Source organism: Chinchilla lanigera, unplaced genomic scaffold, assembly GCF_000276665.1.
Source record: "Chinchilla lanigera isolate Chin_1 unplaced genomic scaffold, ChiLan1.0 scaffold00177, whole genome shotgun sequence".
NCBI lineage: Eukaryota > Metazoa > Chordata > Mammalia > Rodentia > Chinchillidae > Chinchilla > Chinchilla lanigera.
Window position 1 is genome coordinate 557,357 of NW_004955578.1, and position 15,873 is coordinate 573,229.

At 52.1% G+C, this 15,873-nt stretch overlaps 3 protein-coding genes across 10 annotated transcripts in view; all 3 read right to left on the reverse strand.

Moving 5' to 3' along the window:
* The window catches only part of Egln2 (egl-9 family hypoxia-inducible factor 2), a 15,887-nt gene extending 15,634 nt beyond the window's left edge, over positions 1-253 (reverse strand). For all 3 annotated transcript variants that reach the window (XR_265083.2, XM_005414014.2, XM_005414013.2), the window contains exon 1: positions 145-253. The gene's annotated coding sequence lies outside the window, so the exon portion shown is untranslated. The remainder of the gene's footprint in view (positions 1-144) is intronic.
* Positions 254-1,672: 1,419 nt separating this feature from the next.
* On the reverse strand, positions 1,673-11,610 carry Rab4b (RAB4B, member RAS oncogene family). Of its 6 annotated transcripts, none has more exons than XR_265084.2 (9): positions 11,506-11,610; positions 9,895-9,975; positions 9,528-9,642; positions 7,348-7,410; positions 7,109-7,263; positions 5,841-5,936; positions 5,621-5,751; positions 2,540-2,574; positions 1,673-2,054 (listed from the first exon to the last, which is right to left on the reverse strand). XR_265084.2 is itself a non-coding variant. In XM_005414017.2 (8 exons), exons 1-7 carry the CDS (start codon positions 11,519-11,521, stop codon positions 5,636-5,638), a joined length of 642 nt encoding a protein of 213 aa, XP_005414074.1. In that variant the 5' UTR covers positions 11,522-11,610; the 3' UTR covers positions 1,673-2,054; positions 5,621-5,635. The 6 variants fall into 6 exon arrangements, 4 of the variants coding, with proteins under 4 accessions (XP_005414074.1, XP_005414073.1, XP_005414075.1 ...); XR_001232465.1 differs by having other exon boundaries at positions 2,504-2,574; XM_005414017.2 differs by lacking the exon at positions 2,540-2,574.
* A 1,175-nt stretch (positions 11,611-12,785) lies between these two features.
* Mia (melanoma inhibitory activity) lies at positions 12,786-15,603 on the reverse strand. The gene is made up of 4 exons (XM_005414021.2): positions 14,642-15,603; positions 14,396-14,529; positions 13,196-13,306; positions 12,786-12,877 (listed from the first exon to the last, which is right to left on the reverse strand). Exons 1-4 carry the CDS (start codon positions 14,766-14,768, stop codon positions 12,854-12,856), a joined length of 396 nt encoding a protein of 131 aa, XP_005414078.1. The 5' UTR covers positions 14,769-15,603; the 3' UTR covers positions 12,786-12,853.
* Positions 15,604-15,873: the final 270 nt, after the last annotated feature.

The window sequence follows — 15,873 nt, forward strand, 5'->3', positions numbered from 1 at the left end:
CCGCGCTTCCTCCCCACCCCCACTCCGTCCCCCGGGTCGCGGCGGCCCGCCCCCGCGCGCCTCCACATCGCGCCCGCAGCGGGCCCGCATCCCGACTCGGCTCCTTCGCCTCCCCGTTCCCTTCCGTTCCCGCGACCTCCTCACCGAGCTTTTTCTCCGGCCCCGGCGCCGCCGTTTGTGCCAGCCGCCCTGCGCCGCACAGCGCGCCATACCCCGCCCCCGCCTCGCCCGTTGGGCACGTGACCGCGCCCGGACGAAAGAGACGGTGCCTGCGCAGGCGCGAACCCCTAGGGCGGGGTGAGATTTTTCAGAACCCCCCCCTCCCGAGAAAGGAAAAGTGGGCCCGTCGCCCACGCGAGGCTTATTTGCATTCCTCGCCCCGCCTCTTCTGCGCCGGCGGGAGGAATGCAGTTAGAGGGTCCGGATGGGGGGAAGGGGCGTGTCTGTGCGGGTTAGACCAGCGCCGTGGGCGGGGCATGCAAACGAGACGACTTACGAAAGACCCGCCCCCCCGGCGAATGCTGCGGAATGACGGCCCTCCGGGTTGCGGAACGGCGTGCAAAGTACTCATTTACATAGGGAGCTCCTCCTCAAACCCGAAAAGACAGGGATATTCAGAAATGGCCGCAGTCGGAAAATGTGTGTAAATTGGCACGTCAGTGATTTACATAACCACTTTTATAACGGAGGGGAAGACAGTAGGGTATGATCTTACGGGCTCACTGGAACTGATGTGCAATGGATCATTTCTGCATGACCTGCTCTGCCCTGCCCCCTCAGGACAGATACGGGAGTCAGAATAAAGCAACTTAGGACAGCGCAGAGAAGACATCTGAGTGCACAGTCCCGTCCTTGAGAACATCTGGGCACCTCTCCTGAGGTGTGCGGAGATAGTCACTTCGAAAGTCCCACTCCCTCCGCCTAGGACCAGATAAAGCAGGGTGAGGCTGGACTCAGGCATCCCTTGGGGTCTGGGTACCGCTGACTTGCCTGACTGGGTGGGAGAGCAGCTGGGATGGTCCTGTGGGGGCTGCACCCGCCCCTGGCATGTCACATGAAGGCACCAGCAATTCACCTGGGCACATGGCAGTGCACACCCTTAAGTGTGTACAAGTCTTGGGGTTTGCCAAGGGCCCATAGTCCTGAAGGGCACACGGAAGGCACAAGGTCACACACTCTGAATAAAAGGAGGCAAATACACACCAAAACACACAGGGACATAAGGGACACAAGTGCACAGGGACACACCACCGCAGTGGGCCACTGCTGGAGACTCTGAGTTCAGACATGCATAGGGCAAAGCAGGTTCACTCACAGGCCAGACTCCCCTTCCTTGGCCTTGGTGTCCCACACAACAGCCTCACTAACACAATCACCCAGGACACAGAGCACTCACACGCAGCAGTGTCACACGTTCCAACAGACACGGCCCACACACAGGTTTTGGGACAACACGTACACATGACACAAGCACAGGGACGTATCATGCACAAGAGCCTCAAGCACCCAGGTTGCAGAGTGTGCTCACAGTGACAAATTAGACACCCACAAATTAACCTCCACAAATTAGACACCTAACTACGGTGCATCCTCGAGGTATCCCCGCACCATGACCCATGATCCTCCCATCAGGGACTTCTCCCCAACAACCCAAAATGACAAAGGCCAAAACACAGGTGTAAACAATGCTTTATGGGGGTAGGCCACGGTGGGACAGGCCTCTAGGTAATAAATAACAGGTACTGGCAATAGCAGGGCCAGGTGGGAAGCTGGAGCCAAAAGGCCCTGGTCTCAGGCTTTGAGAGCTCGTGGCGTATGGTTAAGGGTTCAAGGGGGACAGAGGTTAGCCAAGACAGAGGAAGCAGCAGCAGGTATGGGTTCCCCCTTCCCCCATGGCTCAGTCTTGCCCCAAAGCCAGGCCCCACCAGGCCAGGGAAGGAGGACAGGTGGCAGGGCAACATCTCCAGGGCTGGGGCAGGTTGGGGCATGGCCTCCTGGGGCCTGGGTCTGGGCCCCAGCCGGAAGGGCAGGGCTGGTCCTGGAGAACAGATGAGCTGAAAGAGAAGGTGTAGTGACCTGGAGGGGTCCTGGGTCTGTCTAGCTGGTGTCTACATCTCACTTGTTGGCATCTCCCTGACCTTCCATCTGTATCTGACTGTCTATACTCTTTCTACCGAAGTTTTGACACTGCCTGAAATTTTGTCTCTCCTCTACAGATAATTTAAGAATCAGTCTCTCCATCTCTCTCCCTCCTTTTCACTTTCTTTCTCTCCTGCCCACCCCCCATCTCCCTGCTTGCTTACCTGAGGGAACATCTGTAAAGGGACATTTCATTGTCTAAATACCATATCCCTACTTTTGTATCTCTGTGTCCCATATCCCTGATCACCCTAGCTTTAGGCCTTCTTCCAGTGTTTCCCAAGCTGGAGACACATTAGATACATGCTTTTTGCTTTGATTGCACATAGCATTATCTAGAAGCTTCTAGAAATCTTGAAATTACCTCAAAATCTCTGGGGTAAAGCCTGGGTATCAGTACCTTTGAAGCTCTCCAGATGATTCCAATGTGCAACACTGCATGGGAAGGAGGAATAATTTGGTGGACCTTGGATAATTTTTATTCAAATAGAATAAAATAGAAAATGTCAGAGTGCATCATATGTAATAAGAATACTGAGCCTGGCATGGTGGCGCACGCCTATAATCTCAGCACTCGGGAGGCTGAGGCAGGAGGATTGTTGCGAGTTCGAGGCCAGCCTGGGCCACAAAGTGAGTTCAAGGCCAGCCTGAACTGCATAGCGAGACCCTGTCTCAAAAAGACAAAAAAAAAAAAGAAAAAGAATACTTATCAGCTGGGCACAGTGGCACATGACCATAATCCGGACAGTCTGGAGGCTGAGGAAGGAGGATCATGAGCTACAAAGCAAAGCCAAGGTTAGCTTGGGCTACACAGCAAGCTCAAGGCCAGTCTGGACTACATAAGAACACCATTTCAGTAAACTATAAACAACCAGAAAAAGTGGGTTAACAGAGACAGCAGATTGGTAGTTGCCAGGGGCTGAGGGGAAATGGGGAATGACTGTTTGCTGGTTTTGCAGTTTCCTTTTAAGGTAGTGAAAATATTCTGGAACTAGACAGAAGAGATGGTTGTACAACCTTGTGAATGCACTAAATGCCACTGAGCTTTGACGTAACATAAATTTCTGTTATGTGACTTTAACATTCCCACTGGCATGAAGTACCACCAGCTTGTACCACCTAATGGGACTGTCCCATGCCACCCAATGGGACAAGCATGCATGTACCACCAGTGGCACAAGCTGGTGGGAATATAACACATTCCAGTAAGAGCCGCCCGGCAGTGAGACATGCAAATTATGGCCCCACTGTGAACCTGTTAATTTCAATTTAAAAAGAAAGAAGTAGGGAGCAAGAAAACATACTTGAATTTTATACATGGGTGTGACTGTATTAGATCAACATATAAAAGTGCAGCCAACAGTCTGTAAATGCACCGTCTTATTACATTCGACCCACTGAGATTCTACGCTAAGAATACACATCCTTCCAAGTCTGCACGGCCCACAGTCTTTAAGATGGAGAAGGAATATAACAAACAGCCCTGTTTATTGAGTCGTTACTAAGTATTGGGCCCATCCTAAGCATGTTACATGAATTCATTTATTTAACATTCTCAACACTCATAAGAGGCAGGTACTGCACAACTTTTGGCCCCATTGTACAGAAGAGGAAACTAAGGCCCAGGTACAGCACATGCAAATGTCTGGCAACAGAAAACTGTCCAAAGAACTTATCCCTGACCCCCCCGCCACCCTTTACATTCCATCAGGAAATCATTCCGGCTCTACCCTCCAAGTAGATCCAAAATCTAACCACTGCTCCCCCTCAGTCACCCTGGAGTGGTAAATGGCTGAGAGGAGGCAGGAGGTACGAAGAGAAGTGTCGACACCCACCCACCCAGAGGTGGGGAGGGGACCAAATCCCGCAGGGTATGGCAGGCCAGTTTGGATGAAGCACAGAAGAACAAACAGAGCTTCCTGGAGGAGGAAGGGGGTTACCGGGGCAAAGAGAGAAGGAACAGTGTTCTAGGCAGAAGGCACAGCACGAGCAAAGAAACAGAGAAACAGAAACGGACAGAACTTCAATGTGGGTGTGGCAGGAGCAGCCTGAGGGCTGGGGAGAGGTACCAGGTGAGGCTGAGGTAGCTGCAGGAGCCATTCCCTGCTGAGAGTCAAACATCCGGCTGAGCAGCTTCCGTTGGGTCCCAGGGACCCTGGGGGCCATGCATATTTTTAAACAGGGAAGGACAAGAGCAGATGTGTATTTTAGACCCCGCAGCTGCATCCAGACAGGACAAGACTGGAGACAGAGAACCCGGGCAGGAAACAACCTACCCACAACTCAACCCCTCTGGCCCATCCCAGGCTGTCCACCACCCTCTCTTGCCTTGACCTTGCAGCAGCAAACAAGGTCCCTCTACCTCTTCTCTACATTCAGCCAGTGGGTCCTGGGAATCCCTGAATCAAACACCCTCCCTTGACAGCTCAGAACCCTCCTATGGCTCCCATCCTGGCCAAGGTCTAAACCAGAGTCCTCCCCACATCACAGGCACTATGTCCTGCTGAACCCCAGCACAATGCACTCCCTGCAGCCACAGTGACCTCGTTCCACAGCAGGTGGCGCCTCCCCCGGCCTGACTGACCTCTCTCACCCGGGCCTTTGCACTTGCTGTTCTCTGCCTAGAGCGCTCCAGCCCCAGATGCCCAAGGATTGCTCCTCTCCCTCGTTCGGGTCTTTTGCTTGGATGTCACCTTCTGAGTGAGGACTCCCTCATTATTTTCCTCACATGAACTCCTCCACCCCTCCCTATCTGACTCAATTTTAATTTTTCTCCATAGCTATTATATAACTTATTTGTGTCTTTTTTTTTTTTTTCTTTTTTCTTTTTTTTTTTTTCTGGTACCGGGAATTGAACTCACGACCTTGCACTTGCCAGGCAGGCACTGTGCTGCTGAGCTAAATCCCCAGCCCTTGTGTCTTTTTTTTTTAACTAGGGATTAAACCCGAGGCCTCCACACTGAGCTACATCCTCAGTGCCCCACCTCCCTTTTTATTTTTTATTTTTGAGACAAGATCTAGTAAATCACTAAATGGTCCAGGCTGTACGTGAACTTTCAAAGCTCCTGCCTCAGCCTCCCGAAGTGCTGGGATTCCAGGCGTGCACCACCACGCCCAGTTTATTTACACGTCTCGTTTATTGTCTGTTTCCTCCCAAGAGCACGCTGGCTCTAGGAACGCCAGGCTTTTCATCTGTTTTCCTCCCTGCTGTCTCCCCAGAGCTTGAACAGGGCTTGGTACACAGTAGGCGCTCAGCACTAGGAAGGGGAAGACCAGGTGCAGGGCCGAGGGCTGGAAGGAAGGTCTGGGGCGGAGCAGGCAGGTGGGTTCCCTGTGTCTGGGAAGATGGCTCCTTTGGCTGCTACGTTTGGCATCTTTTTCTCTCACTGCTTGTTGTTCTCGTATTTTCCGTGTCTGTGTCCGCTCCACGCCCCTCTTCCCAGGACACAAGCCCTGCCTCCCCGAGCCCCCAGCGTCCCACCTGGCTCCGCAGGTCTCAGCAGCCGCAGGGCTGAGGGGCCACGGCCTGGGCGCTCCGAGGCTGCCGCAGCTGGCGGAGGGAGGCATCGCCGTACTGAATGCCTGAGCCCATCCTCTCAGGGTCCAGCTCGCCTGCAGGCAGGGGGAGAGCTCAGGGCTGGTTCCATGGAGACCCCGGAGCCCCACCTTCCACCCCTTTGGGCTGGTCAGTACGGCCTCACCTGAGTCAATCTTGTTGAGGATGGTGCGCGCACATTTCAGGAAAGCCTCCTCCACGTTCTCGCCCGTGAGCGCGCTCGTCTCCAGGAACATGAGTTCTGGAGGGCCAGGAACTCCGTTGGTCCCTGGCCTCCACTCCCACTCCCACTGGCGGGCTCTCATTAGGTTCCTCAAATGCTCCAGCCACCTTGGCCTCACCTGACCCTCCACACATGCTGTGCTCCTACAGAGAGTTCTGTCTCCCTCCCCACACACACGCCAGCTCATCCTTCTGCGCTCAGTGCAGAGGAGGCCCCCCCGGAACGTCCTCACTGACCTCCCGGCCTGGGTCAGGGATCTCCTGTGCGTGCCCAGAGCTCCACTGTGTCCCCAGCCTGACCATGACCTCTCTGGGCTGATACTGTCTGCACATGACCCTGCACCTTCAGTCTCACCCTCTGCACTCTGAGCAACACAAGCTTGTCTTCATCCCTGGGTCCCCAGCGCCACCTCGCACCGGCCCGGGTTACATGACAAGGCCTCTCCACGGGTAGCTCAGAGCTAGGATTCTAACCCTCTCAGAGCACACGTCAAACCAAAAGATGTGGCTGGTCTGGCAGCACAGTGTGTTCAGTTGAGTTTATACCTGCAAACTTTCCTTTCTCTGTGTGTGTGTGTGGGGGGGGGGGTTACCAGAGAGTGAACTCTCACATCGTGTACAGCCCCAGTGCATTCACTATTTATTATTTTGAGACAGGCTCTGGCTACGTTACTAGATTGCCCAGGGTTGGCCCAAACTTGCAATCCTCCTGCCTCAGCCTCCCTGAATGCTGGGATTACACACATACCACCACAGTGGATGGCTTACAAACCTCTTGACAGGGCTCATCAGTCCTCTCCATTCCCCTTACGCCTGTTCACGTGGAGTCCATCTCCGTAATTCCCAACATGTGCCAATCCCTAGGCCATCTGAGTTTGTTCCTTCACCTTAAGCCGATACCCGGCGCTGCCTCCCCATGGTGGTGGACTCTTCTCATTGGGAAACATTCACCTTGTACCCTCTCTGTGCTAGGAAGTGCTAGGGGCTTCCCGTGACCTCCCTAACCAGCACAGTGTGAGGTAGAAACGCTGTGAGCCCCCACTTCTCAGTAGAGGAAACTGAGGAACAGAGTGGTCACACAGTCAACACTCAGATATGAGGGGGGCCTCTGATCTCCCACGTTCAGGGCACTGAGCACCATTCCAGCCCCACTCCGGCCTGGCTCCCAGCACGGCCCAGCCGGGCCCTCACCATTCTCCTGGGCAAAGCGGGAGGCCTCCAGGAAAGTGACCTCACGCTCAGGGTCCAGGTCCTTCTTGTTGCCGCAGAGGATGACCACAATGTTGGGGCTGGCCAGCGTGCGGGCGTCCGTCAGCCAGGCAGCCAGCGAGTTGTACGTCTCCCGGCTGCAGAGGAGGCACACGAGGAAGGTGGCGTGGGAGAAGGGGACCCAGGCCCCGCCCCAACCCCCTGCTGACACCTGCACCCACCTGGTAATGTCGTAGACCAGCAGGGCTCCCGCTGCCCCTCGGTAATAACTCCGCGTCACCGACCTGTGGGGCCAGGGGGACCCAGTCACCCCCAAGGCTGGGGTCTGCCCCGAGACTGCCCCCCTCTGCGGAGAGAGACTGGTGGTTCGGAGGCCCCCCTCCACTGCTGGCCCACCCCCTGAAACCTGCACTTAGTCTGGTGGGCATAGAATTTCTCTCTGCCCTGTTTCTTTCCGCCTCTGTTGTCCTCGATTTCTACCTCCCTCCCTCAGTTGTGTGACTGTGAGCCTCTCCGCGTTCCTGCCTTTCTGTATCTCTGCACTGATTTCTTTCTCTGTGTCTCTCGTGTGTGTACCTTTATATACTCTTTTTTTCCTTTTTGGGACAGAGTCTCTCACTATGTAGTTCAGGCTGGCCTTGAACTCACTATGTAGCCCAGGCTAGCCTCAAACAGCAATCCTCTTGCCTCAGCCTCTCAAGTGCTAGTATTACAGGCGTGTGCTACCAAGCCCGGCCTATAGACTTTTCTTTTCTTTTTTTTTTAACAGTGCTGGAGCTCTAACCTAGGGCCTCGCTAGGCAAGCACTCTGCCATTGAGGTAAACCCCCAGCTGTGTGTCTTTAATTCTCTACTTTCTCCCAGTTCTGGCTCTCTCATACGCACATGCCTTCCCTCAAATTCATTCACTCACTCAACATGTTCTGAGCATCTCCCCTCTACCTGAACCTGGCCAGGTGCCATGCAGCATCTGCTTGTCCCTCTCCTGCTGTGGCTGGTCGAATCTCCTTTCCCATGTGGCCAAATCTCTTCATTTCCCTGTCTCACCAGGCTGGAGCCCATGAGAATTCATGCAGTCATTCCATATTATTGTGCAGTTACTGTGAATCTACCCCACTCCATACAACTGTCTCTTCTTCACTGGCTTTGTCTCTGACCTGTACATACCTCATGCACTCAACTGACACACAAATTTTTTTTTTTTTTTTTTTTTTGTTTTTTTCCTGTACCAGGAATCAAACTCACGGCCTCACACTTGCCAGGCAGGCACTGTGCCACTGAGCTAAATTCCCAGCCCCGACACACAAATATTAACTTAGTAGCTACTATGTGCTGCCCAGAGACCACATTCTCCATGCACTGAATTTTCCATTTTTCCCTGCTGGTGTTTCTCACAGCCTCTCTCAGAGTTTCCATGTCTGTCAACTCTTCCTGCAAGCATTTTCTGAAAACCTACTATGTGCTGGGCCCTCTGTATTTCCTCTTCCCCACAAAACATTTATTTCTCCATCTTCCTGGCTGTACCTGTCCAAAGCACTGGTTCTCTCTGTCTCTGACCTGTTTTTTTTTGTGTGTGTGTGTCCTCCTACCACCTTCATCATCATTTTATTCTCTCTCTCTCTCTCTTTCTCTCTTTCTCTCTCTCTCTCTCTCTCTCTCTCTCTCTAGTACTTGGGATTGAACCTAGGAGCTTTCACAGTGAGCTACATGCACATCACTTTTTTATTTCTTTCTTTTGAAAAAAAGGTATTATTAGGGATGGGGATATGGCTCAACGGTACAAGTGCCTGCCTGAAAAAAGGTATTATTGGCCTCAAACTCATAACCTTACTGCCTTAGCCTCCTCCTCCTGCCTGAGCCTCCCAATGCTGAACTTACAGACATGCACTGCCACACCAATTCCAAGACCCTCTTTTAAAATTTTTTTTTAATTTGAGACAGGATCTCACTAAGTGGTTAAACTGGTGGGGTTGAGCTCAAACTTGTAATCCTCCTCCCTCAGCTTCCCAGACTGCTGCACCACCGGTGTCTGTCTTTCTTTCTTTCCCTCCCTGTCTGAGGATGAGTCTCTTTTACAAATATCTCCTTCTCTTTCTGTTTTAGGATCCCCCCAACTCTTTTGTGGTGCTAGGGATTAGACTAAGGCCCTCATGCATGCTAGGCAAGCACTCTCCCCCAGCTACAACTGCAGTCTGAAGCCTTTTTCTCTCTCTCTTATGTCTGTCTTTTTCTTTCCTTCTCCCTCAGCCGAATGGAGCTGCCAACCAAGTCTGTCTCCCTCCCTCCTTCTGCCTTGTCTGTCCTCAGTGTCTCCTGCTCCTGCTACTGTATCCCTGAGTAACTACACATGTCCTTCTCCCCTCCCTTCCGCCCGTCCCTCCCTGGGTGCCCAGCCCACCTACCGGAACCGCTCCTGGCCAGCAGTGTCCCAGATCTGTAGCTTGACAGTCTTCCCACCCACGGTGACCACTCGAGATCCAAACTCCACGCCGATCGTGTGGTTGGAATCCTGTTTGACTAAGAGTGAGAAGGAAAAGGAGAGAGGAGGCAGTGTAGCGGCTCAGAGGACCCCTACCCTCCCCGGCCTCCTCTGTCTCTACCAACTCATTTTCACTGCTGGGGTGACTGAAAATCTAGAAAGAGCAGATGCCAATTCAAGAACCATGCCACCAGCACTGGAATAGGACTGGCAGCCAGCCCCGCTCACCTCACCCGCTGCCCACCTGCCCCATCGCACACCCTCGACCACAACCAGTGCCAGACACTCACACTTATTCTCAATGAACTGATGAAGGAGACATGATTTGCCAGTTCCTGCACTGCCGATCACCAGGAATTTGAAGAGGAAGTCTGAACAGATGTAGCCGAAATCAAGGATACCCACAGGAAGAGAAAGATACACAAAAAAGAGGGAAACCAAGAAAAGTTAGACAGAGACAAACAGCCAAGAAGAAACAATGCCGTAGACAACCAGAGTAATACATGACATTTTTCTCTTTTTTCCCACCACATCTGGTGTCTTTTTTTATCTTTCCCTGTCTGAGGATGTGTTTCTTTTTCAAATGTCTCCTTCTCTTTCTGTTTTAGGATCCCCTCAACTTTTTTGTGGTGCTAGGGATTAGACTAAAGGCCTTGTGCATGCTCCCCCAGCTACAACTGTGGTCTGAAGCCTTTCTCTCTCTCTCTCTCTCTCTCTCTCTCTCTCTCTCTCTCTCTCATCTGTCTTTTTCCTTCCCTCTCTCCTCAGCTGGATGGAGCTGCCAACCAAGTCTATCTCCTTCTCTCCACGGCTGGGAATTGGATCTAGGGCTTTGTGCATGCTAGGGTAGGCAAGTGCCCTGCCACTGAGCCATGCTTTGAACCCAAGATTATTCTTAGCTATTTACCACACGCCTTAGGCACAGGTCTACCTATCTTTACTTATATCAACAGTTCACTGAAATCTTCAGGAAAACTCTAGGGGGAGGTATACTAAAAACATCCCCATTGTCCCGATGAGGAAACTGAAGCCAGAGAGGCTATCTGACTTGCCCACAGTCACACAGCGAGGCAGACGTGAGATTCAAACCCAGACCAAAGGCTTCCAGAGTCCAAGATCTTAGCTAGCATACCGCTAAAGCCTCTTGAAAGCCATTTCATCAAGGACAGGAATCTAGCCTCCATTCCTCTTCCCTCCTCCTGCCACCCTCTCACTGTCCACTGAGCTGTCCCTGGCCTTAGCCTATTCCCTAAACATGACAAACTGGTTCCCACCTCAGGATCGTTGCACTTGATCCCACTGCCTTTCCGTATTTATTGAATAAATGCAGCTCCCTCTGACGCCTACACCAGAGCTTTCTACCGCTCCCTGACCCCCTCCCACCTGGCACTGATCATCCATATTGATTTTCCGATTCCCAACCTCTTCTTCCTACACTCTGCCAGATCCCTGGTCCCTATTCCGAAGCTTAAGCACCATCCCTGTCTACATTTAAGGACAACCCATCCCAACCCCATTCCAGACCTTTGAGCCAAATCAGCTGGAGGGGCCAGAGCTCCGTACCGGGTCCCCTTTAGCCCATCAAGCGCGACCACTGCTTTCAGAGTCAGCCCCGCCCCATTCGCTCAGACTCCGCCCCGACACATGAAGGCCCACTCTGAACCGCAAGACCAGCTCCCTCCGATCCCGCCCACAGCTATTTAACCCAGGCACCAGCCCCGCAGGCTCCACCCAAATCCATGTAGCTCAGCCCCAGACCCACGAAACCCCTCCCAGCATCCATTAGGCCCTGCCCCCACAGCAGCAGACCCCGCCCCCTTGTATAAGGCCCCGCCCCATCCCCACAGGCCGCATCCTCTGGGCGCAGACCCCAGGCCCCAGAGCTGGCCCAGCGCTCTCACCGTATGTCTCGGCCATGACTCGGTTGCAGCCTCAGAGGGCCGCAATATGGCGCCGCGGCCGCGCCTGCTCCCCGGCTGGCAGCCGCTCCACTCCGGCTGCAGCCCCTGCTCCTTCCTACTCCCGGACCCGGCGCCGCCACTTCCGCCTCCACCCCCGCTCCAGCTCGACCCGCTAGAGCGGCTGGACACCAGGTCACGCTTTCCGAAGGATGGGATTGGTGGACTCCACCGGCGGGGGGTGGAACGGAGTGCACCGATTGGTGGCACAAGAAGGGCGGGGCCTAAATGGGCGGGGCCAGTACAAGGGATTGGAGAAGCTTGTGGTAAGAGGCGGTGCAGAGATGTTCAGTCCGGTGGAGGAATGGATCTGGTCAGGAGTTGGGGGGAGGGCACGGTGAAGACTCTGGACTGGGGAGAAGCCCACTTGCGGGAGGGGAAAAGAATGCAAAGAGGCAAGGGCAGGATTGACAGAGTTGGCAGAAAAGCGGATCTTAGGCCAGTGGATGTGATTTCTGACCCAAAAGTGAGGATGGAGGAAAATTGGGAAGTATGTGCAGGTTGCTTCCCACATCTTTTCGCAGATATTCTCCAAGAAAACCTCACCTCTGAGCCTGGTGTGGCGGTTCAGGCCTGTAGTCCTAGCACTTCGGAAATGAGGAAGGAGGATTGCTGCGAGTTTGAGGCCTAACTGAGCCATAAAGTCAATTCAAGGCCAGCCTGAAATACATACCTAGACCGTATCTCAAAAAAAAAAAAAAAAGAAACAAACAAACAAAACCTCTATGCTAAGATTTATGTTCTCTTGCCGGGCGTGGTGACGTACACCAGTAATCCCAGCACTCAGGAGGCTGAGGCAGGATCCTTGCAGAGTTCGAGACCAGCCTGGGTTACAAAGTGAGCTCAAGGCCAGCCTGAACTGCATAGTGAGACCCTGTCTCTAAAAAAAAAAAAAAAAAAAAAAATGTATGTTCTCTTTATGGTCCAACTGGCTCATTCCCAATAGTTCAGCACCTTCTCATTGTGTATAGAGGACACCACAATTCCCCAGTTGGGCTGTTTAGGCTATTCCACATTCTCCCTTGCTTATGTCCCAGATCGAAGGTTTAGGAGCCTTACCACAAGGACCCAGCTTGGGGCAAATGGCTTTCAATCCGTGAAATTCTGCCTAGCAACCACTGACATTACCACATTTAGGAGGATTAACTGGCTAGGTTCAGGACCCTGAGAAATATTTCCTTTGTACATCCTCGCCCCACCCCATAAATCACAGAGACCAGCAGTTTGCCGGGGACTGGTGTATTTGAATAAAGCCAGGAGGGAAACAGCAGGAAGAATGGTAGGGCTGAGCTCACTGGCAGTAGAAATCCCATTTCTGAAAAAGACAAAGGTAAACAGTGAAAATTTGTTATACCACAGCAGATTTAGTGGTTATTAATTGTAGCTTCAGGGGCCAAGTTTGACCACACAACTGTGCAGATGAGCCTAGCATCCTCTAGCCTTTGCATCTCCCAACTAGACTGGGGTTTAGAACTCACTCCCCATTTTACAGGTGACAAAACTGAGGCCAAAGAATTTGTCCCAGCACATACAGGAAGGCCAGCAGACAAAACCAAGAATAGAGGCATCTTTGTGCACCATCACAAGCCAAGGATCTTGCCTCCAGAACCCTGCCACTCCACAAGACACTTACATCTGTCTTCACGTCAATTTTCCCAGGTTTCAAAGTCTGGCCTTCCCGAACAATGCTACTGGGGAAATAGCCCAGGCGAGCCGCCAGGTCTCCGTAGTAATCTCCCTGAACCTGGGGAAGAGGAGTTAAAAGCCAGGTCTAGGACAATGGCGAGCGCACTCCTTCTCAAGGTCCCTGAACCGTCTCCTCTCCTGGATCGCCATGTCTGGCTTCACCCTTGTCATTCAATCTCAGTTTAAGTAACACCTATTAGAGACCCTCCCTAAGCACTCCAGTAGGAACCTGCACTTGCCTGCTATGCATGAGCCCTGAGTTCAATCCCCAGCACTGCCAAGAAGTAAAATAAAGCAATCACCTAGCTACTCTATATGAATGATCAGAGCAGCATGTATTTGCTTGTGTGTGGTGTGGTGTGCATGCATTACTATGGACTGAACCCAAGGTGTTTCCAGTGAGCCACATACCCTGCCCCTTTTTTTCAAACTTTGAGACAGGGTCTTGCTAAGTTGTCAAGGTTGAACTCAAACTTTCTATCCTCTCGCCTCCAGCCTCAGACCTCAACTTTGCAGAGCACTGGGATTACAGGCATGAACCATCACACCCAGTTTACTTGCTGTTGTATTTATTTATTTATTTATTTAATTTTTTTTTTTTTTTCCAGTACCAGGAACCGAACTCACAACCTTGCACTTGCCAGGCAGGTGCTGTGCCGCTGAGCTAAATCCCCAGCCCTTAATTAATTTATTTTTGGTGCCAGGAACCAAACTCAGGACCTTTGCTTGCCAGGCAGGCGCTGTGCCTCTGAGCTATATCCCCAGCCCATTTGCTGTTAGTTTTGATCTCTTCTTATTGCTTGTCTCCCTCCGTTAGAATAAAAGGGATCAGGCCAGAGATTTAGCTCAGTGGTGTAGCACCTGCCTGGTAAACCTGAAGTCCTGAGTTTGATTCCAGGTACCCCCTCCAAAAAAATAAATAAAATAAAAGGATTCATTTGCTGTTTTATGCTCAATGTCTAAAAAAGAACTTGGCACCAAGTTGCCCTTCCCTAAACAAAATATAAAGTTATGTCGCAAAATATTCCCTCCCCCAAATATCACTATTTCAGTTACCCCCACACCCTTTCCCCTTCAGAGGCAAAGCTGAAGTTTACTCTCACCAGAGCCCCGTATCTCTCCCTTTTTCCCCTCTCCCATGACTCACACTGCCTCCCCAGAAGAGCCGCCCTCGACCCTTCAGCTTGGAGAAGACATACACGATTTGGCCCCTGTGTATGGTCAGGAAACGGCAATCGGGAGCCACATAGTCTTGAAGGGCCACAGCCATGGAAATGGGGTCTGCAGAAGTAATTATGAAAGGGAACAGAAAAAAAAAGGGGGAGAAACGAAACGACAGGACCCCACACACAGACCAGCAACCCAAGCCCCCAGCTCCCTGCTCCCCTCTTACAACTGCATTCCTCATCAGCACACAGCTTCCGGTCGGCCAGTTTGGGCATGAGGCGGCCTGCCCCGCTAGGACCTGAGAGAACAGACAGCAGAATGATGGCACCGAGGAGTCCTGGGGACCACGCCATCACGGACTATAAGCAAGAACGACCAAGCGGGGAATGGGGTCTCTGATTTCCTCCTGCCTCCCTCTCTCCAGAGGCACAAGGAGACCTGTGTTTTCTTGTCCCCACCCCAAAGCAGTCCCAAATTTCTCCCACACCACCTAGAGGCTGCTATCCAGCCAGAACCATTTCAAGAACAGGGTGAGGCCCCTCTGCCCAAGCAAGTACACAGATAGACCCAAAGCAACCCAAGCCATTCCAAGGGACAGTCACCCCCTCAACAATCAGAGGCCCACACAACCAGCTTGAAATATCTGATTTCATCTTCTCTTGAGTCAGCTTAGGTATTCGGACCCCTCTGTTCTCCCCTCCTGGGACAGAACCAGAGGAGCTGGCATGGAAAACCAGCTTGGAATTTCCTGTGCTGAAGGAGAGAACAAGGCAGCCTTTTGATTACCAGAACTGCCCCAGCTCACAGGTACTGAGTAGATATTAGATGGTGGGCCTTAGGCTAGGGAATGTCCCAGCTCACCGTTCATCCCCTAGGCCACAAGCTTCATCTTCCTCATCCACAAAATGAGGACAAGAATAAAGGCAAATAGTTACAGTGCATTCCCTAAGAATATCTCTATTCTATCAATTCAAATGGATACTCTTCATCACCTCTGAAGGGGCTATTCAATAAACTGAAGGGCCAGGCGTGGTAATGTACAAGGTAACCCCGGTATTAACCAAGCTGAGGAAGGTCACCGCACACTGGAGGTCAGCCTGAGCTATACAGTGAGTTCAGGGTCATCCTGAAGTATATAGGTAGACCCTGGCTCAGCCTCCCCCAACCAAAAAGGAAAAAATAAATAAATTCAAGACCAGCCTGAATTACAATAAGATCCTGTCTCAAAATATAAATATTTTAGGGGCTGCGGATATAGCTCAACAGCATAAGTGCTTGCCTGGCAAGCCTGAAGTCATGAGTTCGATTTCCAACCCCCCCCCCCCCAAAAAAATATTTTAGGCTGAGCATGGTGGTGCATGTCTGTAATCCCAGCACTCGGGAGGCTGAGGCAGAAGGATCGTTGTGAGTTTGAGACCAGCCTGGGCTACAAAGTGAGCTCAAGCCCAGCCTTAACTG